At 41.0% G+C, this 27,591-nt stretch overlaps 1 protein-coding gene across 7 annotated transcripts in view; it reads left to right on the top strand.

Annotated features, from left to right (window-relative positions):
- SORBS1 (sorbin and SH3 domain containing 1) overlaps nucleotides 1-26,162 on the top strand; it is a 269,503-nt gene extending 243,341 nt beyond the window's left edge. For 6 of the 7 annotated variants that reach the window (XM_073685634.1, XM_073685629.1, XM_073685632.1 and 3 more), the window contains 10 exons: nucleotides 3,057-3,171; nucleotides 3,252-3,377; nucleotides 4,292-4,486; nucleotides 5,117-5,821; nucleotides 7,227-7,337; nucleotides 10,473-10,565; nucleotides 14,127-14,186; nucleotides 14,759-14,817; nucleotides 17,956-18,068; nucleotides 20,689-26,162. In XM_073685634.1, coding sequence (XP_073541735.1) covers nucleotides 3,057-3,171; nucleotides 3,252-3,377; nucleotides 4,292-4,486; nucleotides 5,117-5,821; nucleotides 7,227-7,337; nucleotides 10,473-10,565; nucleotides 14,127-14,186; nucleotides 14,759-14,817; nucleotides 17,956-18,068; nucleotides 20,689-20,756 — 1,645 coding nt within the window. In that variant the 3' untranslated portion in view covers nucleotides 20,757-26,162. The remainder of the gene's footprint in view (nucleotides 1-3,056; nucleotides 3,172-3,251; nucleotides 3,378-4,291; nucleotides 4,487-5,116; nucleotides 5,822-7,226; nucleotides 7,338-10,472; nucleotides 10,566-14,126; nucleotides 14,187-14,758; nucleotides 14,818-17,955; nucleotides 18,069-20,688) is intronic. The other variant, XM_073685633.1, reaches the window with a different exon arrangement.
- The last annotated feature ends 1,429 nt before the right edge of the window (nucleotides 26,163-27,591 follow it).

The raw sequence follows: 27,591 nt of genomic DNA, 5'->3' as shown, positions 1-27,591 counted from the left end.
TGGGAAGGGGGTAATACCCATGGAGCTTCCCAGACTACTAATATCAGCCCCCAGCTGAATACCTAGCCTTTACTAGCTATTAAAATGGGGGACCCCCCCCAAAAAATGACGTGGGGTACCCCCTATTTTAATAGCTAGCAAAGGCTAGGCAGACAGCTGGGGGCTGATATTAATAGCCCAGGAAGGGTGCCATGAATATTGGCCCCCTCCCAGGCTAGAAACACCAGCCGTCAGCCGCCCCAGAAATGGCGCATCCATAGGATGCGCCAATTCTGGCACTTAGCCTCGCTCTTCCACGCTGCCCTGGTGCGGTGGCAGGGGGTAATAGGGCTGGGGTTCATGTCAGCGCCAGCTGCCATGAAGCCCAGGTTAGTAATGATGGGCGTCTATAAGACACCCCCATTACTAACCTAAAAAGTGTTAAAAAGAAAAAACACACTACACCCAGAAAAAATAATTTATTTGAAATAAAACACACCATTTTATTTAATTCTTAGTTTACTAAAAAAAAATAGTTACCTGTCCACGTTCCTGCGCTGATCTCCCATGCACAGCTGTCACATCTGGAGATGGTGACAGCTGTGCATGGCCGCTGTAAGCTCACACTGCCGGGAACACGTCCGCTCCCGGCAGCGGGAGCCCCTGACTGAGGTCACCGGAGTGCATTCAGTCAGCGCAGCTCCGGAGACCTCCTTTACGGCACTGCTGTACCGTGGGAATTTCTCACGATACAGCAGGGCCGTAAAAGAGCTGACCGGAGCAGCGCTGCCTGAACTCCGGCGAACCCGCTTATGCAATGACGGGGCTGCTTTACGGCCCCATCATTCTAGCGGTGGCAGCGGTTCAGAGCGGTCACATTCTATGTGGCTGCTCTGAACTGGAGATCTTCGTGGGACACTCGTGGACTACTACGGAGGGGTAAGGATAAGGTTGTGGTTTATTATTTTATATTTTATTACAGGAGATCGATGGCTTCGGGGAATTAAGTGTCTAGGTGAGTATAGGTGTATTTTTTTATTTTTTACTTTATTTTAGGTGGCGATCGGCGGGGACAGGTAATGTATGAACTAATTTATTGTAGGTAACCACTGGCCACCAATGACATGTATTTAAAATTTATTGGGGACACAGTAGGGCAATTTATATAGCAGGATCAGGCTGATGGGAACTACTACTCCCATCGAGCTGATCCTGCTGGCAGGAGTGGACGGGGGACAGACATAGGCCGATGGGAGTAGTAGTGTCACATCGGCCTATGTCTGCCTGCACGCACACATCCCGCACACATCGCACAGACACCGTGCACACCCGCACACATCACACAGACACCGCGCACACCCGCACACATCGCACAGACACCCACACACACCAATCATGACGGGTCTGGGAGGTGAGGCTGACCTGTGAGACCGTGGGAAAGTTCATGTGAGTTCATGCAATGCAGTCAAGCATGAACTCACATGAACCCTCTGAGGGCACCGCGGCGACTTCAAATGAACAGCTGATCGGCATCACCTGATACCGCAGCTGTTCATTTGAAATAACCGGCGGGAAAGCGCAGCACAGAACGGCAAAGCCGGCGGTGAAGTCTTTTCATTGCCGGCTTCCCCGCCCGGGTCCTTCGCTCCCCGCTCCTTTGTGCTGCACTCCCCGCCCGGTCCTAACTTACGATCGGGATGGGAGGTGGCGAGGGGAGCGGAGGATCGGGGTGGGAGGCTGCGGGGAAGCAGTATGGGGTTGTGTGATTGTTTAAAAGCCGGCGGCTTTTTACCGCGCGCCGGCTTTTAAACAATCAGGAGAATTCTCCCACGCTGGGATGGCATTCTGATGACAGGCTGGATCGCAGCTGAGCGCTGCCATCCAGCTTGTCATCCTTCAGAGAAACGGCAGAGCGCAGGCATTATGGGAACTTCCGATTCCGGTATTCGATATTGTAAAAGTATCGGAATTAAGTATCGGAATTCCGATACCGCGAATATCGGCCGATACCCGATATTTCAGTATCGGAATGCTCAACACTAATCATGAGTTTACGGGCTGAAAGTTGGGTATGCTTATATGTTATGTTTTTGTGTATCTTTGTTATGTTTCTAATAAAAAACAAAATGGTGGTAAATATTTTTTTTTTTTTTTCTTCTCATTTTAAAATGTGTCAATATTTTATTCTATTTTTCTGTACATGATTATGAGGCCAACCAATTTGCTTTAGCTACTGTTAACAAAACTGAACTAAATGCTTTTCAGCAACTACATGGACCATAGAAAACCTTAGGGCATGCTCTGTGAGCTGTGCAGAGGTCATTGTGCAGGAAGAGTGGGGAGCTGGGACCACCTACTGTAAATGGTGTGATCCTGTGTTATCCTTATTTAGAGCAACACAAAATAAATAGAAATAGTATTCTATGTGTTCGCCAGACTAACAATATCTACAAATATGACAGTCAAAAAATACATAAAATGTAACATTTATTGGTTAAACTAAAACAACAATATAAGATAAATAGGAACTAAATACCCAAATAATCAGACTACATTGATACATTCTAATATAGGCAGTGTTGGAGGAGTTATTTTTATGATATACTCTGTATGTTGTGATCAATTTCTTAACTTTTTCATGGTCTAGTATGTGCCGATTCCATGGTGTCTGATTATTTGGGCATTTCTTTCCTATTTATCTTATATTGTTATTTTAGTTTAATTAATAAATGTTACATTGTATGCATTTTTTGACTGTGTGTCTTATTTGTAGGTATTCTTATTTAGATGTTACCTTTAATTCTAATCCTGCCTGTGGTGATAATGAGATGTCAACCGAAAAGTGATTTCTACAAATAAGGAAGAGTCCTTTATTATACGGCTCAGTGGCCAGAGTGAAATCTGCAAGATTTCATGATTATTTTTGGTGAACAGACAACAATTCTTAAAAAAATATGTTTACCATAAAAACACATTTCATTTCGATGTACACTAGGGTATCGTAAGAAACCAAAGTGTAATTTAAGTGCTATTAAATTATGCTAAAAAAAATGAAACCATTTTATTTCCATTTATAGGGAGTTGCCACTCCAGAAGGGTGATGTAGTTTATATTTACAAGCAAATAGATCAGAACTGGTTTGAAGGAGAGCACCATGGCCGGACTGGAATCTTCCCTATTTCCTATATTGAGGTATGTTTATTTCATTAAGCTTATCATTGAGAAGCCATTACTGTTTCTCAGTATCGAACGTCAAAATGGTTTCATTTTAGATACTGCCACAAGCGGAGAAAGCACAGCCGCAGAAGCCACCTCCGGTGCAAGTTCTGGAATATGGAGATGCTATGGCCAAGTTTAACTTCAATGGAGACACTGCAGTAGAAATGTCATTTAAAAAGGTACCAGGAGAAACTTTGATAAACTTAACAAGTTTGATCTATAGGATAGCTGGATGGAGATATGGAAGGGCAGTGTGATGTATAAGTAGTAATAATAATAGATATATAGAAGGATTGATTATAATTTTCCATGTTTAGCACACTTTTTATCTAGTGATTTTATTGTAAATATTACTAAACTGATCCTTCCCACCCTTCCTTTTTCAAAAGTTGGTCTTTGCCTCTGTACCTCTTTTTACAATGACCAAACTATTATTTCCCTATGCTGTTGATATACTGTGCTTTTTCATATCTGTTTGGATACTAATTGTTTGGGTAAAAAGATGTTTGGCCTTCTATTGAAACTATTAGGTCCAAGCAATCGACGTTTGTACCAAGCAAACAGGGTTGTATCCGAAATTTAAAATACACCTGTATATTCTCATTAGTATGAGATAATTGCCTTTAAAGGGGTTGTCCGGCCTAAGGCTACAAGTCTGCCGTCACTCTCTGTGACTGCAGACTTGTGAATCCTCACAGTGTGCGCACTGCATGCCGTCAGGATTTTCTGGTGCTGGGATTTGCATACATGCAGTCACGTGCCAACTAGATGGGCGCGGCCTCGCTCCATGCAAGTATTTGGAGCGAGGCCGGACACATCTAGTTGGAATGTGGCCGGAAGGTACTTGCTATCACATGTCCGTTGGTGCCAGCATTGGAGGACCTTCAAAGCACAGAGTGCGCATGATATGAGGATTCCCAAGTCTGCAGTCACATAGAGTGACTGTAGATTTGTAGCTTTAGAGCAACAACCCCTTTAAGCTATCAGATAATGCTTTTGTGACTTTTCTGTATCAGGATGACATCCATTATTCTAGTAAAATAAACAAAACCTTGTTCTTAAAAGGATATTATATTTTAACTTCATTTTCAAGGGAGAAAGGATAACATTGATTCGCAGAGTAGATGAAAATTGGTATGAAGGAAAGATATCTGGTACCAGCCGTCAAGGTATATTTCCAGTAACCTATATAGATGTCCTCAAGAGGCCACGTGTAAAAAATTCACCTGATTATATGGATCTGCCATTTTCATATTCCCCAAATAGAAGCACAAGTGCTTCCCCCCAGGTATGTATCTCACTAACCTCCATGATCTACACTGTAAATATTACACTTTTTTGTGTATTTAACAAATGCATAAAGTTGTTGATTTTATTATATTGCCAACATTATAAGCAGATGTGTATATAGCAGATAAAAGTGGGTATAGGCATCAAGAGTAGATCTGGGTTGGTCTTCTCAAGATCTAAAATAGATCTGTGTATATGCCCTGTCTGGAAGAATAGCAAGTAATTTTGTAGAGGGATAAAGTACAGATGCCAAGCCAGTAATATAGGGTTCTGCCCGATTCAAAGAGGAATCCCAATGGTTATGTCATTTATTTCCCACCTTTATTAGATATTCCTCAGTGTCGTATTACCAGAGAAGGGCCTTGAGCCCACCAACTGCTTCGCTATCACGTGCAATGCAATAAAGAATCAAGCCAACTGTTCCACCTGGTGGATGTAATTGGTATTGCAGCATTTTTTTAGTATATCTATTGGTGTATGGTGATTCTAGACTATTAATAATAAACACGCCCTAAACAAGCAAGTGAAATAGATAATTTGTGATATTTTAATTTGTCCTTTTTCCATCACATTCTTCCTCCTTTTATGTTTTCTTCTTCTTCTTTTTTTTCTGTTTTATTTCGTTAAGTCTCCTAGCTATGCCAGACCACGAACTACCACTCCACCTCATATCTCTCGTAGAGCGTTCTCTCCAGAAGTGCAGGCTATCACATCTGAATGGATTTCCCTCACAATGGGTGTTTCCCGTAATAGCGGATATACCTCAACTCCCCCTCTACCCCCTTTACCCGAAGCCATGCTTTGTACTATAGACTACATAACTCCATCAGCAGCTGCCAGCCCTACATTGTCTCTAACACCATCTGTCAGTCTCCATTACTGTAATGTGTCTGGTAGATCCACCCCAAATTCTGGCTTGTCCTCAGTGCCGACCTGCCCATCCCGACCACAGTCCTCTACTAGGATCAGTTATGTCGTTTCTCCACACAGTGATGAGAAGTTTGCCGGCTCGGCTTCCAGTTATGGAGGCTCTCCAGTGCAGATGACTGCACCTCATGATATTTTGATTTCAGAGCTCACCGATGTCTTACGTAGTCAGCACCCCTCCAAGAGTAATGTTTGTTCCATAGTAAATGGTGAGCATGACCATTGGAAAGCATCAAATGATAAGATTAGAGACACCCAGGGAATGCCATGTGCAACCAGATGTGCAGCACTAGAGGCTAAAACACATGCCCCTTCCTCCGACGAGAGCCAGCTGTGTAAGCAACGTCTTAGCGTTGTCAGTGATGTCCAGGAGGATTGCAAAAGATCTCAGGGCAGTCCCATTAAGGTACATGGTGCATGTGTGTGCTCTCGGCTCATGTGCATCAGAGTGAGGTTTTAGGGCTCTGCAAATTACTCTCTACTGATGACTTGCTATGTAAAACTCATTATATCTTCTATTAACCCTTATTTCTCACTTCAGCTTCTGTATGTTGCAAATTTATTACATTAAAAACCAATGTGCGTGTGTCTTGCCAACTAATTTTAGTGTTCGTATTGTGTTACAGCCCATTCACATTGATGACTTTAGAAAATTTTATGCGAAAGAAATTCAATGAATTTATAGTTTCAAAGTAATTGATTAAAGAAAATATCAAAGATTAACCAATGAGAAGGCCTACCACACTATTCTGTATGTCTCCAGGCCGTCTCTGTGAGACAGAGGCTTCACTTGTAGAAGCTCCACATTGTATTCTGTGAAGCTATCCTCTGCAGCCCAAATTAGACCATAAGGGTTTGCTACAAATGTGACCTAGAAACTGCACAGACATCTAACAGAAAATGCGTGTTATATTGTTTTGCTGCCGATTTTCCGCTACAGAGTTAAAAGACAAAAACAAAGCACAGTATACGCAGGACTGGTCTCTCGCCAACTTAAAATTTTTGAAAACCGCAAGAAAAGAAACACACCATGGCTGCATAAATGTAGCCTAAGGGTATGTGCACACTGCGTCATTTAGATATCAGCACAGGTTTCCCTGGAAAAGCCGCTTCAAGAAAAGGCCAGCGGTTGTTTTCCCGAGGTGGCTTTGCCATTATTCCTGTGGCGGCTCTCTATGCACTTCAGCAAAGAGTGAGGTTGGCTTCCCAGTATAAGCTGTCTGAAGAATGAACATCTTTCTTCCTTTAACTGCTTCCGAACCCTGAATTGGTTAAAAGAAGCGACTTCAGATTGATCATGTGCACAGCAATGTCGTTTTGACATAGCTGTGCATTTTATGGGGTGCTTTTGCTGCACTTTTTCAGGGGAATTCCAGGCAGAATCCACCTGGAAAAGATGTTGTGTGCACTTACCATAAAGGTGATGCTTTGCTTTTAGTCTTATTCGGCAGAATACAGACTTTTGATTTCCTTGACTGTCACTTATCGTACCTGCAAGCCCATTAGGTGGGGAAATGTGTTTACCACTGATAGGTAAAAGAATAATTAGTAAGAATTTTTTTCTGAAAGGTCACTTTATGAATGGGACATAACACCTTAATAGTAAAAGGTTACCTCTCGTCTTATCTCAATGGACACAATGAAGTGACCAATATTCCTGAAGACAGGAACTATTAGATTTTATCCATGAAGTGGTCGTCTCCATTGGGTATAGACATTGTGTGCATCTTATTATGCTTGTTGTGTATATTATTAACCTGTAATGATTATCCGCACTGTAATCTATCTGACGAGCTTTCTCTCCTTTAAAGACCACAGACACAATGCCACTCTCTTCATCTGTCTATCCTTCTGCACTGTCTTCCTGTCCTGTCACAAATCAACCACCTCCCAGACTTAGAGGCAGGGTCAGTGTGTCACAGGTAATGAGCTGCTGGATTTGTGGAGCTTGCCGCTTAAAAATAAAAAGACACTTGCTCTCAAGCTGCATGCACTGCCTTTATCTGACTGTTCATCCTGATCGGGCATGTACAACCCTGCAAGAGCGCCATGATTCATCTGAGCAGACAGTCGCTTGCAAATCGACATACTAATATTTCAATAACTTCTCTAAATTGTATTTTGAGTTATATTGAGAGTGTTCTGGAAAGGACATTGCCTAATTATGTAGTTCTCCCAAAGGGTAGTACAGAAAATAAATCCTTACGATTCTGGAGAACATGCCACCAATCGTATGTGTATGTGGTCTGACATCCTTCACCTGATGGCTGGTCGTAGGTGAAAACTGTGAATGGCGAGGTGGTTCATTGAATGAATGCATTCGATTACTAATGCACATTGACGGGTTGTGTGTTTTTCCCACCTGCAGCAGCATTCATTTCTTGTGGGCGCGAATGTATTTAAATATATTTAATTTTTTGTTTTCCTGGGGAAAGAAGGTACCGGAGGTGTTGGTCAACCTCTCATCTCCGCCGCTGCATTTAACAGCCCGTTCACACCACTGTATTTTCAGTCCGAGTGCTGTGGGGCAGTGAGATGAGCAATTTTGTTTTCACTGACCGAATCTGCTTGTGAAAAAATCAGAGCGTGCACTAGTTTCTTCCATAAATCAGATGAGACTCGTCCATTCAAGTCTTTTGATGCGCAAAAAAAATCGGATGCCATACAGAGCCACAGTATAGCATCAGTTTTTTACAGATACATTGCAATTCTGTAATATAGGAAACTGTTAATGGGCTTGTAAATGATAGGTGCTACGGTAAAAAAAAACAGATTGCATACGGACTGCACGCGAATGACAAGTGAGAAAGAAAAAAAATTGTCCGTGTTTTCAGGATGAACGATTTTTTTATACGCTCGTGTGCACCTACCCTCAGGGAATGTGAATAGTTATTGGGAATTCAGGGTCGTTTGGACAGCAGGTTACATTTATGACTGCTTACAGTCTACTCATAAATTGTTTTCTGTGTATGGTGACTGATACTCGTATGGCCTCATCAAGTGAATTGATAAATATTTGACCTTTTGCTTCTGAAACTTTCCCTATCCCATTGTATGCCAAATGACCTGCTGGTTTCTGCTGCCATTCTTAACAAACTGGAAATGGGTATTCAGCCAATCACTCTCTGCAACAGAGACTGGCCTCGTCAATAATTGACTGAGTCACCATTTCCGGTGTGTTAAAGGGGTATTCTAATCTCCAAGATCCTATTCCAATATGTAGTAGATATAAACATAATAGCAAATACCTCCAATTAGAAATGTAGTATAGTTTTTCTGATTCGTTATGTCTCTTTCCCCATGTGCAGGCATTGCAGGACCTTAGGTATCCATGGTTATGACCACTAGCAACTATTTGTCACTATATCAGTGGTCATAACCATGGATACCTAAGGTCCTGCAATGCCTATACATGAGGAAAGAGACTTAACGAATCAGAAGAACTATACTACATTTCTAATTGGAGGTATTTGCTAATATTATTATACCTACTACGTATTGGGATAAGATCTTGGACATTAGAATATCCCTTTAAGGACGGGACCAAGAAGCACAAACAAGCATGGACTTAGTTACCTTTCATAATCCCTGTTCTAGTTCTTACTATAATTTCTTTTATTAATTTTTAACTAGTCTGAACACTTTTAAATGTAATTTTGATCAACTGCAAAACCCCTTTAATGTCTAAAAAATTTTTTAATGAAATTTAATGCGCTCATTGCATGAAGAAGTGATTCAGGTCCTGAGAAAGAAACCAGTCATTTTACATTTAATACACCTATTATTTTCTATGTAATTATCTCATGGCAGTCAGTGTGGGGGGCAGGGAAAGAGCTGTAAGATGAGATCTGGAAGTGTTTGTATTGATACATAACTCCACTCTGCCATATCTCCTCACAATAGCTGCAAAGTTCAGAGAGGAGAGGAGGGCGTATTTTTTTCTCCACTGTATGTTGCTGCCTGCTTATGATTGGTCAATCTCATGCAGGGGAAGAACACGCCCCCAGAGACATATCTCTGGTATCACCCAGCTGAACTTTACCTAATTTATAACCTAAACTTTGCAATCGAATATCTCCGCAATGGGGAGGAAAGATTAAAAAATTAAAACTACATTTTACTCAGCTCTATAGCCACTATTCCAGGATGTAGCCAGTTTAACATGCTGAAACTGGTGAAAGGTCCTCTTTAGAGCTTAACTGGAAGCCATCATCAGGTTTTTGCATTACATGTATTTTTATTTCTCCAGACTACATTTCTTTGCCCGTCTGAACAAATGGACACGTTCAGAGTAAAAACAAAAACTGCGTTCATTTCAAGTCTGTTCATGTCATTGTTTTCTATGGCCTAATGGCGGATCATCTAAATTAAATTTTTAAGTTGATTTAGTCGGAGCCCCTGGATGTACTGCAGAATCGGTGTGAATGGGGCCTAACATGCAGGGTACATAGATTTAGCTCTTCTAGTTGGTCTTAATTTCCCTTTACTCAGAGGAAGACCACACTTATTTAATAGGATTTTCAAAACTGAACATTACATCACTGTTGATGATCAGTCATCATGCGTTATTCCAAAAAAGCAGGGGTAGGTTCTGTTCACATCTGCATTAGCACTGTTGCAACAATGCGGTCATATCTTAGTGTTGTAAAATATGACATTATTGCATTCGGAGTCCAACAAGGTTGTACACATTATTTGTGAAATAGTGATCTTCTCTGTTATTTTAGGCAGACCTTACGCTTCTATTGTGACTATTGTTAATGTTTTATTCTGGGTACATGAGAAAATCTCTTCAATCAAGGAAAATTATATTTGACATATTTGCTATATTGTACCATACAGTCGTTGTTTAGCAATCACCTATATGTATTCTGTATTGGAAGTCATCCTATTGTACATAAAGTTCTTGCATGCAGATATACAGAGGTTTCTGTGTGAGTGTGTATACACAGCATGGCTTCTGGCAATCGCTGTGCAATTACGTGATCTCTCTATTGTGCATTCACTTGTCATCCCATTCTCATTGCATACTTTGTCCTTTTACATCATCTCATTAGCCCTGCAGATCTGACGGTGAGCAAACAGCACCTAAAAGTCCCGTAAAGTTTACAGAATCCCCGGTTAATACCCTGAACTCAAATTCTATTGTGGTAAGGCCAAGAAAATTACATTTCTATCACCATCTTTATACCAGTCGGGAAGACAATACTGTTACTGTTACCATTTTTTTCCCTTTCAAGTTATTAGTCTTTATGGACATATTTTAGTTTTTGGGTAAAACTGGAACTCAATATATACTTTTATATATGCATACATTTTATTTGTCAAATTCCCATTTAGTTGGGATTGCGTTGTAAATTATAACATATTTATGCTGTTTAATAAGATGTTACTTTCCTGTCCGAGACTATATTTTGCAACCTATAAATTGATCCTTATGTTAAATAGTCTATCCAGATAGGTGTATAGATTATATACTTCAGCCAATGTTCTCCACCAGAATCTGCCCATTAATGTATTTGAAATAATAAGTCATAGGGAAACTGTCATGTTAAAAAAAGGTTTTCGAAAATCATTCAACATTTCGACAAAGGCAGGCAATATGATAAAATAACAAAGGAACATATTGTGGCGTACAACACTGAGGCGAATGATTTTCTGCAGTAGTCATGTGTGTACGTTATTATTACAGTCAAGTGAATGAAGACCAGATGGGAGCTGAAGCGCTGGATTGAGGCAGTGAGAATAGGTTCTTTTGTTTGTTTTGTCCCATTGACGACCTTTGGAAATATTTTTATGATATTGGAAACCCACATTAAACATTCATTACTACCTACAGGCATTAGGCTATAGAGCAGGAGGCTCTAGACAGATTGACAAATAATTTTATGGGGAATATTCCATACATCTTATTGTATTTATTGATGTCTGCTCTCTGTGGTCTTTTGAGTCCAGAGGCTGGAGTTACTCATGATTGACAGGCTTTTCTGCATAGAGACCCCCATACATATTAGACTAATGTCTGCTGAACCCGCCGATATTGACAGGTTTGGTCAACATTCTGAGGTGTATGGGGGCCCCAGTCAACTAATTATTGGGGGGAGGTGTCAATTGGGCATGTCCAATTTCAGACTGCCGATTGCTTTGTTCTCCTGGAAATAAGCCACCAGCAGAGATGTCTGTCGGTGGCTATCCCATAAAGAACATAGGAGTAGTCGGCCAAATGAGCACTCCTGTGCATAGGAGTGAAAGTTGAGATGGCTGTCTACCAAATGATTGACCAAACCATGGTTTGGTGGACAGCTATCTAATGTGTATGGGAGCCTTTTAAGTGTGCAGAGGTAACATTCAATCATTGCGTAGGTCCGCCTACTGGACTCTTAAACGCCCACAGTCTTCACAAATATCAATACATGAAGTTAGGGTGCAGTTAGACTGCCGTATTACTCCCGTGCGGGTCGCATCGCTCAGACTGGCCATCAGATCTCCTGACATGAGCGTGACAGCTGCATAGGAATAAATGCTGTCATGCTCAAGTCAGGTGAACCGACGGTCAGTCCGAGGATTGTGATGCGATCTGACTGCACCCTTATAATGAATCTTTTCTCATAAAACTACACATCAGTCTGCTCAGCTCCTCTTACTCTATAACATACTACCTGTAGATGTGACAGCAAGTTCAACGTGACCAATTACCTTTTCATTTTATTCTCTGTTTTTGAAGCAGAGTCTACATAATGACATTGCATCATCATAAAAGCCGAACATTTGTCCATATTTCTACCTCATAAGTCTGTGGCTTCACTTACTGTCATTATTGAAGTTATTCTGTACAGCATTTTTTCCCATTAAGGAACAGAATATGTGCAATCGGGATCCATGTTCTTCCACCATCACAGTAATTCAATAGAAAAGCAAAATTTCCAAAATGTCTACAATGTGTTAAATAATCTGTTTCTTCAATACCGAACACCAATCATCTGGACTGGCAGCTGGGGATTAGAAAAAACTGTGTGTTTTTAACAATCACAGTGCCACTCTTATCTGTAGGCTGTGCTTGGTATTGCAGCTTATCCCCAGTCACTTAAATCCTCATTAATACAAGATATTGCAGACTTACACATGTGCTTAGTTTTGAGTATCTTCAATATTTTTACACTTCATCACATTTAGCATTTTATACTGAATTCCTCATTGTAATGGTATGTTTGTGATCTCATCTTTGATGAATCCTATAGTTCACAGTCATGTACATAAGGGCACAAAAATAAGTAGAATGCCCTGTATATTATTATTGGTATTATATACATATAGGAAGATTTATTGTTCAGAAAACGGCAGATATGGACGCGCATGCGATGATCCACTGGAAAACTACATCTAAAGGCAGTAAGATTTTGGCTTGACTTTATTGCACTGGATGGATTCATTGTAGTTAGAGACAAATTAAAAAAGGCTATTTTATAGTTGTAATTTGTTAGCATCATTATACTGTTACAGGGGCTGTCCAACCACATATATTTTTACAAACAGCTGCTAATGATCTACAATAAAAAAATATGTAATGCTCATCTTATTAAAGGTCCGGTTATAGGGCTCGACTTGTGGCATTAATTGATCGCCAATTGTCAAACTTTAGCGATTGGCAGTTGTTTAAAGCCTGTTTACACAGGCAGACCACAGTAAACAGTGCACACTGAGTGATCTGTAAAAGATAGCGGGTGCACATAAGCTGCCATAGTTCTTGGCAGTGCAGGCCCTGGCTACTCGGGATAATGCACCTACATCACCAAAAGATCATTTCAACTGATGAACGAGCGTTTTGTTCATTCATTGGGTGATCGGTGGCCTGTTTACACGGAGAGATTATCTTGAATGAGTGTTCTCTGCCACTCCTATCTCAACATGTTGACGTCACTAATATCACCTCTGTGGCCATGGATAGTCTGTAGCAGTCATGTGTCATGTCAGCAAGTCAGGGCTGGAGTCAAGTGAATAGATATTGGCAAAAAAACAGGAAAGAATAAGCATGGGAGCTGCAGAGAATTGTTTGTTTTTTTGGATCATAAACTTCTGTTTTTAAAAGAGTTTATGCAGTTGTATAACCCTCCACAAACTGATCAAACCAAACACAGGTTGGTATGGCCGAACAGTTGGGTCCACCGTCCCACCTACTTGTCTTTTCCCTCCTCTTCCTTGATTGACAGTTCTAGTAGGAAAATAATTAGGAAGGAAGGTGCACTGAACCACCCATTTGCACCAACAGTGCACCGAACACCAGCGCTTGGTTTGAACTGTCATTTTGTACTTTAAATCTGCACAACAATTGAAATAACCTGTATGGATCTCTGCAACAGAAAGTGTTTATTCCATTACTGCTGAAGCATCTACAGCTCTGGTCCTGCTGGTACATTTGTCATTCTTGTACAATTTTAATAAAGTGAAAAAAAAATCACCAAACTAAATACTAGTAGGCTGATAAATAAATGATAAGTCGGTAACAAAAAATCATACCCTTCAGACAGTAGCCTATTTCAGTATGTGCCACGTTGGCCTTGAAAATTAAATTTTTTCTCCTCCAGCAGGTACTGGATTGGAAATTAGTAAACGGAAATGTCTTAGATTTAAAGTATTGTGTGTCTTTATATGTCTCCCTATAACCAAATAACCCATGCTAAATGTGTCCCTTATAATTTGCTTAATGACCACAGCAACCTCATCATACACTGACCACAGGACCAGACCTCACAGAGTCTGAAAAGAGCTATGTGGTAAGAGATCCTTGATGCGCCGGACACAGACCGGCCACTGGTGCATTTGATTTGACTCCTGTCTCTGTAACATGTGTGTTTCTGTTTCTCAATCCAAATAATCTACTTTCTCTGGCTACGCCTGCAGTTTCAATCCTAACCGCCATAATGCATGACTGAGCCAAGCTCACCAACATTTCTTTGCTAGTTTAAGAGCATTTTCTAACAGCAACATGCTAATTGCTTCAGGCTCTCTCCTCTGTGTCTTTTGTATATCTGTACTAAATTTTCCCTTCTTCTGTATCTTGCCTGTTTCTCCATGCTTACCCTTGGAATACTCCTGCACTCCACTTCATGGACTTAACGGGATCTCCACCACTGTTATATACTGGACTTGTCTGATGCACTCTGGAATGTCTCCATCTTTTCCTGTCTCTTTTCTCCTGTTGACTGTCGGGCAGGAAGCTGTCTGCAATGAGATAATAAGCATTGCGGAGAAATCAGTCCGTTACTGCAGTACTATCTCTCACCCCTTTGACTATCGACACAAAGTGTCTTCATATGACAATAAACAATGTTTAATCATTTCCCAGCAACCTCAGGCACAGCAAAGAAGGGAGAGCTTAGAGAGGAGTCAGACGCCTCAAGATGCGTGAGTTTCCATCTCATTGTTCTTTTTATCTTTTGTGACCTTTATCAGTTATTATTGTAGTTTTACACGCAGTCCTATGTAAAGCTTTAGATAACACAGGAAGCAAATGTATCAACTTTTTGCACATCTGTAAAAATCTAGCTCTGCACCATCTGTACGTCTTCAGGCCCAAAAGAATATTAATTTACATCCTAGATTTCAGGTTTGAGTTTTTTCGACCACCGTTCTGAACTCATTTTCACACAAAGGCACATTAAAGGGGTTGTCCACTACTAGGACAACCTCTTCTCAGTCTGAATGTTTGCCCTCGTTAAAATTAAAACACTTACCGGTATACGCCAGAAGGCGGGTACAGTGACGCCAGAACTGATATGGGTGCCGGGCTCACGTGTTATAACAACCTCACGTGAGCCCCAGGAACACGAGTGCCAACACTGCTGGAACAGTGCCAGCACCGTAGGGGAGTATGTGTTTTTTATTTTAACAAGGGGGGCAAACATTCTAAGTAAGAAGTGGTTGTCCAAGTAGTAGACAACTCCTTTAAGCGGAATAATCTTTTACCAAGTACAATATCATACAGGGGGCATAAGTACACCCCCCCAGTAAAAACTGTACACACCCCCAGTAAAAACTATCTGATAACACCCAGTTGGACTTAACGAAAATTAACCAATTAGTGACCAAATACTTGAATTGCTAATATCTCCACTACAAAGAGGCAAAATTAAAAAAAAAAAGTGTTTTATTCCGCTCTGCAGACACTATTACAGTCTGTATCCAGTTCAACATCAAAAATTAATTTTTAAATGGATGTGTCAGCCAACTGCTGGCAACCAGTCAACTTCACCAGGTGCTTTCAAGCAATCATGATTATTTAGTCCAAATACGTTTAGCTGTATGTCTAAAAACTTTATGGAGGGAACTACTAGCACTTACTAGTTAAACTTACCATAATTACACCAGATAAATGGGCACACAAAATCTGGACATGAGAAGAGAAGGGTATTTTGGTTAGGAACTGTATCAGCAAGGTGGTCACCTTTAGAAAGACCAGAGTTATCCATTTAAGTAAATGGATTCTTCCAAAGGCTTCATTCAGACATCAGTTTTTCATGTACAAGTGCCATCCATTTTTTTCATCATAGCACTCTTACCTATGGCAGCCTACGGGGCTGTTCACATGTCAGTTAATTCATAGGGTCCTCTGCTCACGATTCCGATCTCTTAAGAGTGGTGAACACTTACAAAGAGCTAGTGGAGGTTTGGAGGACCTGTCCTGCCCTGAATTACACGGGTAATGTTTCATTTTCTTTCTGGTGGCGCTACAGGGAACCTGAACACACAGCCAGGTTTCCCCCACACAATACAGCTGATAACTGGAGGGCACAGCAAGGGGGACACTTTGGGATCTGCTTATTATCAATGACTCTTCATAGTAGTCATCTCAGTAGGCATTGACCAAAGCAGAAGACCAATTTCAGTGGGAGTCCCTTGATATCAATGTGTAGTTTGCATTGTTTCTTTGCTATAGTGGTTCATTCAACCCTGTGATGACAGCTAATTGTGACAGCACAGCAGGACCTCCAACGACTGCACCCAGGGGGCGCTATAAGATATTAAAATAACAAGATAACAGCTTAAAGGGCAGCAGAAAGATAACCTTGTAATAATACCTAAATGCCCTTTTCTGCCATTGTCTTTTGTCCTGTGGCAGAATGGTTGAACAGCTTTATGTATATATATTTTGTGTTTGCTGAAAATGACTCTGGTGTTATATTTCATTTGTGGCCACACACCTTGAAGGTCAAAATAAAATTCTCCAGTAGTATTCCAGTGCAGGTTTTTTAATCTTGAGTATCGGAAATGTAATATTTCCGCAACAGGAAAAAAGACATGATGTCATCCTTGCATAGATTGACCTTTGACCATTTTGAGAATACCACTGGGAACCAGTCGCTGGGGCATGCCTTTTCTTAGCCTCCAGCACTGTCTCATTCTTTCCATTACCTACATGAGCACAGAAGGAATGCGTCTCAACGAGCTGCAAAGATTAAAGGAGAGGCAGCCTGGAAATGCTAGATATTCACACAGCTGCCCGGGGGAATGCAAGATTGGGAGCTTGTCAAATCATTATTCTTTACTGGACAGTATGTCAGCAGTAAGACATGCGATGCCTCAGCCATTTGTGGTGGCTCGGCATTGTGTTTCATGTGGTTTGGCTATCCAGGTCATAAAATGTTCAGCTCTGCTTATTTACTGACACTTGGGTGACATCAGTCTTCAGTAGCTGGTCACATAACATCCTCTCCATTGCCTGATATGCACACCGGATCAACTTTTAGATTTTTAGCTACTCTGACTCCAAGGTAACTGATCCCAGGACAGCATATGATTGTCAAAGTTCTTATACCACTGAACCAATTTACCAGCAAATCGTAAAATGGCCTATCATAGTCACATTACAGGGTTATTCCCATCTTCATAAATGAGTACTGTCTGATAATGCTTGGAAATACAACCAATTTTGCAATTTACGGCTTATTAAACATTTTTGGATGTTCTTGAGATATTAACAATTTTCTTTTGTTCTCTTTACAACTCGTTGCCTAGGTGACTGACCACCTCTGCTAGACAGAAGAACATACATAGTGCTCACAAGCTGTTTTTATTCAGCTTGTAAGCACTGTTTTGAAGCTGGCTGTGATTGCGCTCTTATCTCCTAATGCAGGTGCTTACAAGCTAGACTGCAGGGTGGTCTGTTTCCTAGGCAACAAGCTGTAAATAAAAGAAAAATGTTTATATCTCAAGAAACGCTATGAATAGTAATAAGAAGTACATTTCAAAAATGCTTGTATTTACCATCACTATCTGATAATAGCCATTTTTGAAGATAGGAAATGACCCTTTAAGGGGACATCCAAGTATAACTAGGAATAATGCACAGTGACTATTTTAGACCCTGTCCATGGGCCTTACATTTCACCCCTATAGAACCTTTGCACTCATATTTATGAATGATCATTACATACAATTCTACTTTTCACTGCCATTAGTAGTGTGAATTTCTTCCTCTTTGCTCTTAATGGTTTGTTTGGCTGTTCTCACATGGCACATGTTTGTCTTTGCTTCACATCCCAGGTTTACCTATCAGGCATTGTACAGTTACATACCACAAAATGAGGATGAGCTGGAGCTCCGAGAAGGAGACCTTGTTGATGTTATGGAGAAGTGTGACGATGGTTGGTTTGTAGGTAAGCTTTACCACCTCAAATGGCATTAAGAACATTTCCAATGTGACCTGCTTTATATTAGGTTGTGCTATCTTGTAAAATGGAGGACACCATAGCAGAAACCCGAGAGACCCCATTATAGTCAGACACCCTTGGCGTTCATCATGTGTTAGAGTTAACACGGCTGTAAATTTTCTTGCTCTGCTTTTATGACAGAATTTGATGACAGAATTACAAACACAGATGTGAATAAATCCTTAGCTAGTCAGTAACTTCGGTCATGCAAGGATTCTTTTTTTCACCTGAAGTTGCCCCAATTGGACATAACTTAAATTACACATTGTGACCCATTATGACCACTATGTCCCAGCCCACTCAGATTTTCAGTAAGTCATGAAACTTACCTCAAGTATTGTAAAGCAGATGTGGCATAGTCTTTAATCCTGCAAGAACCTATGAATACAGCCTTTTTGGGGTTTTCCTCTTTTAGAAAACGTTATGCCATGTGGTGTAATGGTTCTAAAGTAACTAAACTGAATACTTCTAACCCTCCCTGGGTCCAGCGCTGCTGCCTCAGTCTCTGTTGTTTGGTTGCATTGGTAACATCACATCAACAGCACTGCCGCCAATCCCTGAGCTCAGCTACACAATCAAACCCACTGAGCTAAGTGATTGGCTGGATCCCTGTGAATGTGATGTCACCACTGCGGACAAACAACATAGACCAGGATAGCAGCGGAGAGTCAACACTGGACCTGTGGAGGGTAAGTAGCATTCAAGGGTTGTTTTTGTTTTTAAGAACTATCGCAGCATATGGCATGCAAAGTTTTCTAGAAGAGGAGTACCCCTTAAAATTTTACACTAGCAGTGGAAATGATGACATATGGCCACCCTACTACTACACATAGGCATGTTCCCTTTGGTTGGATTGGACACTGTCCTACTTTCAACTTTATAAGAGCTGTCAGTCGCTGGACCTTCTGTGTCAGGTCATAAGCCCACTGGAGGTCGTTCTGGAGGACAAGTCTGACTTTGTGTAAATATGTTCTCAGAACTAGAACAACATGAGATCATGGGGCACATATTTTTCTGGACTTAGTGGAAGTTGAGATAAATACTTTTAAGTTCGATGTCCCTTCAATGTCTTTGTTCTCCTGTCCTAAAGACCCACAAATACATTTCTGGGTAATATGCCAATGACAAACCCGATCCCCCTCATTAACATTTGATCAGTATCAGGGCTGCTACCAGGAATTTCAGGGCCCCATACTGGCAAAAAATTTCAGGCCCCCTTGAGACTCTGCCCAAGCTCCACCTCAGCCCTGCCTCCACCCCTCGAACCTTCCACAGTCCCACCTCCCACTCTTGGAAAAACTCCACTTCTGCACCCTGTCCTCACCAATCACACCTTAACAGTTCCAATTGAACACCATATTACAAGCATAGCCAGCAGCTTTTGTTTTGGCCAAAAGATTTTTTAAACCGCCATCACGACAAGGTAGATTCAGTGATTACCAGTAACATTATACACAGGAACCCTGTGTAAAGTGTCAGTGTCCAGGTAATACTCTGAGTCACTGGTGACCTCTCTAGTAGAAGTCCTTCATCTTCGCTTTTCTCCTTCATCCAGCACAGACCCATTTCTTCCAGCCAGGACTCGTCTGTGCAGAAAATAACACAGTTACCTAGAGCAACTTCCAGAGCACATTCCCCAATTTTTCCCCAACTTCTACACTACACCAGATGAAGAAAAAAAAGTGACATAGTGCCGCCCTGCACAGTAGCAAGACCCCCCCCCACTGAAAACGGTATCCTCAAAAATAAAATACACCCTGCCCCCACGTGCCTCATCACCACCAGCCTGCCCCCACGCGCCTCATCACCACCAGCCTGCCCCCACGCGCCTCATCACCACCAGCCTGCCCCCACGCGCCTCATCACCACCAGCCTGCCCCCACGCGCCTCATCACCACCAGCCTGCCCCCACGCGCCTCATCACCACCAGCCTGCCCCACGCGCCTCATCACCACCAGCCTGCCCCCAAGCGCCTCATCACCACCAGCCTGCCCCCACGCGTCTCATCACCACCAGCCTGCCCCCACGCGTCTCCTCTCATCACTCTGTCCCCATGTCTCCACTTTACAAAAAAGTTTAAAAAAAGTTCCTCCTTACCTTGCCGCTGCTCCAGCGGTGACTCTCCTTCTCATCTGAGGTGCGGACGGCAGTCAGTCACAGGCCGGCAGTGACATCATATGCCAGCGATGTGTGCACTGACTTCAGGCAGCTGCTGGCCTGTGATTGGCTGGTGGCGGTTAACTATTGCCGTGCGGGAGCTTCCCGCACGGTAATAGATTTAAAGTGAACCTGCATCTGAGGACGCAAGTTCAGTTCGCTGTGGCCCGGTGAGCAGAGGGGGGCCCCGCCTCTGCTCACTGGATCCCATACGCCAGTAAGGGTAGTAATGCCCTGATGGCAGCCCTGATCAGTATGTTTGGCGAGAGTCAGACTCCCATCCTATCTAAATTAATCGCCTATCCTGAAGGTTTGAAAGAACAGAGTAGCTCTTTTAAAAATCTACATATGAGAATTGTAGTATCATGCCGATATTATTGTATTAATTTTCACTTTTATCCTGGTGCAGGTACATCAAGAAGAACAAAGCTGTTCGGCACGTTTCCTGGCAACTATGTCAAATCAGTGTTTTACTAAGAATCCGGAACACGGCTACATAATTGTAAAGCTACTCGGTATTATGCTACAAGAAGGCCATTGCTGAATGTATTAGCTATGTGGTTCTACACAAAGGTTTACATGTGTCAGTACTATGTGAAAGTACGACTCTAAATTTCTAATAAAAGGCAGCGAAGCGTTAATCAGTCATTGATTAGTATGATGCCTTACTCATACTTGTGCTGAAAGTGTACCTGTCTCCTACGTGTAGCACAGGCAGCCGTTTTCTAGAAGAAAATATTTATATTTTTAATATCCCTAATTCCTTTAAATAGATGATTAGAAGCTGCGTTGGTTGCACAAAGTGACTGTTTTTCTATTTTCTTAAACAAGGTGCAATTCTAATCACTTCTATTAAAGTTTTATGTTTTAGTTTGTTGAATATCTACATGTATAATGAGTTACACTGTATCACTGTGCAGTGGATGTCACAAGCTGTAAACTATCAGAGGTTTACCGGCTGATCACGCACTACTCACATATTCCCCTGCCGCTATACAGCCTTGGTTCTCCAAGATTTGGACAGAACACTCGCACATCTCACTTTGGATTTAGTAGCTCAGCACCAAGCAGTTGTAGGAACCATTGTAAGAGAATTTTCAGTATTTCCACTTCTGCCATAATTCATGTGAATCAGAAAGATTTTCGATGGACCGTTCAGTTCTATTCAGGTTTTGCAATGGTTCTAATTAACGGTCATTTAGTTGGCTAAAGTCTATGTATTGTTAAGTAAAACTAAAAATCATATTGCCTCAAGGATATCAAGTGGCCAGCATTTCTCTGTATGTTACTGGAGAGAATGTCATTACAGTAAGAATGGGTAATATATACAGTATACGCTATGGGGAAAGATAAATCAGTGAGAACGTAGAAATATCTACTATTCCGTCTATCAGATCCATGCACTTATTCCTTCTAGTTCTTGCATAACTTTATAAGTATTTACAGGGGTTATCCACTATTGGACTACCTTTATTAATAGCCCCTGAGGTGTTGCATAAATTGAGAAAAATGTATACTTAATTCCAGGATTGGCACCGCTCCTCCTTTCTGATTTGTGTCCCCTGATGGTCTCTAGAGTGAGTCTTGTGCCCACTGCAGCCAATTAGCAGCTGATGAAAGGCTGCAGCGTTCACAATTCTGTTCTAGCAGAATCCTCCTGGGCGAGAAAGTGAAGGCTGCAGCCGCTACTTTGCAGCAGCTGTCGTGTGACATAGTTCATATTAGGAGATTGGCATTGGGCACAGGGCTGAGACTGGAAGAGTGGCGCCAGTTCAGGGAAGAAAGCTTATATATATTTTTTAATTTATGCAGCACCTTTTAGCCATTAATATGTGGTTGTCCAGTAGTGTACAAGCCCTTTAATGATTAATTCTATTCAACTATGTAAAATTCAAGGAGTTACAGATGGTCCAGTAAAGTAGATAGAATGAAGGTTTTTAAAGACATTCCCTATAGTAAAATAAGTAACTCGATGTTAAACTTTAAGAGCCCATACACATTATACAGGTTCAAGCAATGAACCTAACGTGCTGAAGCGATGGACGGATTTTCTCAGCCATTTATGTGCAATAGTATGTCTGTTATCGTAGACAGAGTATGTCTGATCTTTTGTTGCTTCGCATATGGTCTTACGTTACCTGGTAAATTTCTTGTAAATATGTTATAACTATGCCCTTTTTGTGCAACTGCGCAATGGCATGTTTTTTGGGGAGGACCCACAACACACCAGTTAGAAGATCCCCGTGTCATGCATTGCCCCTCAAGCTTTGCTTTATATATAATAGTGTATCATTTTGGACCATAATGTTCATTTTAAATGGAATCAGTCACCAGGTTTTTCCTACCCCATCTTAGAGCAGCATGATGTAGTGACAGAGACCCTGGTTTCAGTGATGTATCACTTACTGGGCTAGTTTGTGCAATTTTGAGAAAATCAGTTTTATCTGGTGCAGATCTAGCAGTTTTCTGAATGCTGAGGTCTGTATAACCCCGCCCCCACCACTGATTGGCAGCTTTCTGTGTACACTTTGCATAGGCAAAAAGCTGCCAATCAGTGGTGGAGCGGGGTTATACTGAGCTCATAGATATGGAGGACTATATTACAGCAGGTTTATTAGTCCTCTAGTGATAATCTCATTTTGATAATTCAGTGATTTTATCAAAACTGCAGCAAGCAGCCCAGTAAGTGACACATCGCTGTCCCTACATTATGCTGCTCTCAGATTAGGCAGCAAAAACTTGGTGACCTATTCCCTTTAATATAGAAAAATGCACACAAACAACCACAAGAGGGCTGCAACATTTACGATACACTCCTCGTTATCCAGTTTAATTTTTAATAGGAAATGGTCTGGTCTGAAAAGGCAAGTGGAGAAGAGACTATAGATTATTTTTTTCTATTTATAGTCTATAATTTTTTTCTCGATAGGTGCGATTTGTATATGACAGCTGTTGGGGTGCAGATATCATACATGGAGACATGTGCTATTCCTAAGTATCATTATTGTTGATTTTCAGCACGGTGGTTTTTAAAATGTTAAATACATTCGCTGTGAGCTGAGAATACTGACAAACATCTACTTTCTCCAGGTCTAGAGGTTCATTTAAATGTCTCAGTTACATAAAAGTGAGTATGTGACATCTGACCACACATACAGGAGTGGACACTGTGCCTGAGGCTGGTTGGTTGGTGCAGTAGGATGAATACATTGATCACCAAGCCATCATACTTCGCACAAATCAGGAACACTGCGTAAATATCCACACATCATTATTCCAGAAGTCTTCCTACTGGCGCTATCATTTACAATGGACTGTGGTTAGTTAAAAATATTAGGAATGATAATAATCACCCAACTGGTGAGGCCAACTATGGCTGTCCCTTGTTCATACCATAGATGTCCGGATTGTGGCATGAGTATACTGATGAAAATGCAGCATGTTAGTAACGCAACATTGAGATGAGGCATGATGAGTAGTTTGTCATTCTTCTGAACACTGGCTGCCCCTATGACGTGTAGATCGCAGGTACACTTTCAGACTGAATGCCCTTTGTGCTGGGCTGAGCTGCAGAATGTGACCCTTATCATATCTTGCTATTTTCCCTATGAAGGGCGGAATTTCCCTGACCGCTTATCATTGTCCAAGAAATTATTTTTTTAATAGATAATGCAAAAAAAAAAAATGTTGAATCAAGCATGAGTATTAATAACAAGTATTTCTCCTAAGATAAGAGATTCTTAGGAGGTAAGATGAGCAGTCATCATAAAATGTTCACCTTCATTTTCAGTTTACATTCATAATTAGGCTACATACATTTCATACCTTGTAATATCTATCTTCTAGCCTGTATTGTAACCCAGAGCTGCATTCATAATTCTGCAGAAAACTCTCTCCTCTATTCTGGCTCAATATCTGCATAAAGGTAATTTTTCTCTTCTTCGTGTTTTACACCAGGAACTTTACAGAAATCCGATGTAGAAAAACTAATCCTAATCATAGCTCATCTGAAATGTTATGACCGAGCTGTGAGTGCAGCTCTGGACTATAAGGGTTTGTGCACACTTTGCGATTTTTTCTGCGCACATTCATCACAAAGCCTGAAGGATTTTCTAGTACCAGCAATATGAATGAGATTCCTGAAGTCTCATGCATATGTTGCTTATTTTTACCTTGAAGATTTGCAGCATTTAAATTTGCAGCATGTCAATTATTTCAGCGTTTTTGCTGCAGATTTCACCCATACCAATGAGCGGGGAACAGTCTGCAACAAAAACGCATGTATTTCTCTGCTGCCAATACTGAACGTGTGCACATACCCTAACTCTGTTCACCTGTCCATTTATCTGTTCCATTTAGAACATAAACTGAATTAACATTCTCTGCATTCCTGCTTCTGCAAGAGGGGTCCCATTGATTTATATGGGGTCCGTCTGGTTTCTGATAGTTGTTTATTTTTACAATGAAAAATGTTTTTTTCCTCCAGGACTTTTTTTTTTTTCGTTCTAAAAATACATGATAAACAGAAATCAGACCGACCCCATATAAATCAACGAGGCCCCTCTGCTTCCAATGCACAGGATGCTAATGTTAGTTTCTATTCTGTCTGTCTGTTCTAAATAGTAAAAAGATAAACGGACATATGAACAATCTAATACAATATATTTATAAAGTTACTTAACAGTTTTTGGGTTCTAGATGGATATTCCCTTAAAGACTATGTTTGGTCCCCACTCATTGCAGAGGAACCATACAAGAAAAAAAACATGTATTCTCCCGGACAAGCGGAGCATTACAGCAACTTTTTGCTCTCTACATATTGTACCATGCAGAATGTAATAGAGCAACAAGACAGATTTTAATATAGAAAGTCACAAAAAGTCAATCTGTTATGATGACCCTATCAAATACTGTATACAAATAGGAAATGTTTATTAAAAAGTGACTCTACACTGTAAGTTTGCACCTTGCAGTGAAAACCAGATCTAGAATGTTCTTTTGTCATAATAAGGTATATTTAATAATGTAAGATGACTATTTTTTGCTGGCGCTTTTCTACCGATTTACTAACAAAGCTATGTTGGCATGACTAGCAATATGTTTTGATAAATATACATAAATATATATATATATTATCTGTGTTCCTAGTACTAAAGATTATTTTTTTTGCCATGTTACGTACACTTCGAAATGGTTTCTAAGAGGTTAGCGACTGTAAATATGTATATTTGACTTTGTAAAGAACATGTATGTTATCTTGTATAGAAACAAAATTTAATTTAAGTGAATTGACTGAAGAGGAAAAATTCAGCAGTTGGGACAAATGGAGATGCTACTTTTTTTTAAAGTTTAATTTAAATGAAGGAGATTTGTTATAATGTCACAGAATGGGCCAGATGTATAACACTTGTGCAGACAAAAAGTAGAGTTTTCGCCCATAATAACCAATCGGATGAACTGCTGTCCTTTTCCAATCTGCCTTACAAAAATGAAAGCGGCAGTCCCGGTCGGTTGCTATAGGACGTTCCTCCACTTTCCTCCACCTTAGTTTTTATTCATCAGGTCCTGTGTGTTTAGCACAAAATATCTATAACACAATTAAGACAAGACACTGACCACATTTTAAGAGAAAGTATCCATTGTTTTATTAATATTTTAATCTTGCAGGTGCATTTAAGCCACAGTATTTAGAACTATGTTAAAAATTGGGAACCACTCAGTAACAATGTGCTAGTCATTACCTATTGGACTCTGTAGTCGAGAACACATACATCATTATAGAATGACCACTTTGCTCCTCACTTTAACATAAAGTTATGTTGTGTTGTTTTCTTATTGCAGTGCATTATATTTTGAATCATAATAAAAGAAAGCATTCAGTAAGTCTGCGTCTCTTGATATTCTTTAGGTGTGATGGTTAACCAAAATGAACATTAAAGCCTGACTAAACAATATTATTGATCATCGGGCAAACAAATAAGGGGTTATTCACGTCAGTGATTTTCCTCGTATGCAAAAAAAAAAATGGTCCGAGTATTGATCAGAGTATCATCAGAGATTTGTCTTTGTGTCAGTTTTTACCATGGGAGTTTGGTCAGAGATTCATCAGCTTCTCTTAGATGAAAAAAAACTGATGAAGGATTTTCAAGTTTCTTCTATCACAGACCATGATCATAGGTAGCATACAGTAGCATAGCTCCCGAGGATGGAGGGCAGAGGGGGCAGTAGCCCCAGGCACCTGACTTGGAGGGGCCCACCCAGAATGACCACCACCCTTAACAGTTAAGGGGGCCATCCTACAGCGTGGGGGCTACTAAGGGGTCCATCATACATGGTGGGAAATACAAAGGGGCATTAATACAGCATGGAGGCTACTGAGGGGCCATCATACAGCACGGGGGCTACTAAGGGGCCCATCATACACCATGGGGGACTATTGTGGAGGCCATCCTACAGTGAGGGCTACTGTGGGACCATTGTACAGTGTGGGTTCTGCTAAGGAGGCCATCATACAGCATGGGGGCTACTAGGGGGACCATCATACAGTATGGTGACTATTGTGGGGGCATCATAGTTTGGGGGGGCTTGATACTGTGTAGAGCGGAGTTGTGGGGACATCATACTATGTTCAGGGATCTGTAGGAACATACTGTGTATAGGGGAGCCATGGGGCTATCATACTGTGTAGAGGGGAGCTGTGGGCCCATCATACTGTGTGGTGGGGGGCTGCAAAGAAGAGGGAACTTAGAGTAAATTCTTAAATGTTAAGTGGGCACTTAAGAACCATTATTGTTATAAGGGCATTCAAAGTATTGTGTCTGTCAAAGTAGCACACGGGGCATTATTACTTTTTAAGATGCAAAATGTGGGTAGTGTTTTCTAGGGCACTTTCACAGGGCATTACTATTTTCTAGGGGGCAGTTTTACCACCTAGAATTCACAAAGAAGACATTTTACTTTATAAAGGGCACAGTTATGGGCATTACTATGTGAGGCAGAAAGAGGAGCATGGTTTTTGTGCCACAGCAGGTGCAGTAATAGCGACACACACTTCATTACCAGCAGCTCAGTATTGGGGTATCGGCAGGATGAGGAGTTTGTGCAGGTGGGGAATAGATGGAGACGGTGCTGGAAATGTGAGAAATTAAATGTCTTTGTCCTAAACTGCAGATGACTCATGGCTGGAAGAACTTGTCCTGGGAAAAATGGAAAAGACAGGAAAAGTGACCTACTACATCAGAAAGAACGTCACCTGTAAGTCACCATCTATAACTGTACTGTAATCTCTTACATGTTGCAGCACTGGTATCTA

The sequence above is a fragment of the Phyllobates terribilis genome, unplaced genomic scaffold (genome assembly GCF_046119375.1).
Source record: "Phyllobates terribilis strain yellow unplaced genomic scaffold, ASM4611937v1 Scaffold_5__5_contigs__length_657084704, whole genome shotgun sequence".
In the NCBI taxonomy this organism is placed as follows: Eukaryota; Metazoa; Chordata; class Amphibia; order Anura; family Dendrobatidae; genus Phyllobates; species Phyllobates terribilis.
The sequence above is the reverse complement of the archived record's forward strand: the minus strand, read 5'-3'. Positions and strand labels throughout refer to the sequence as shown.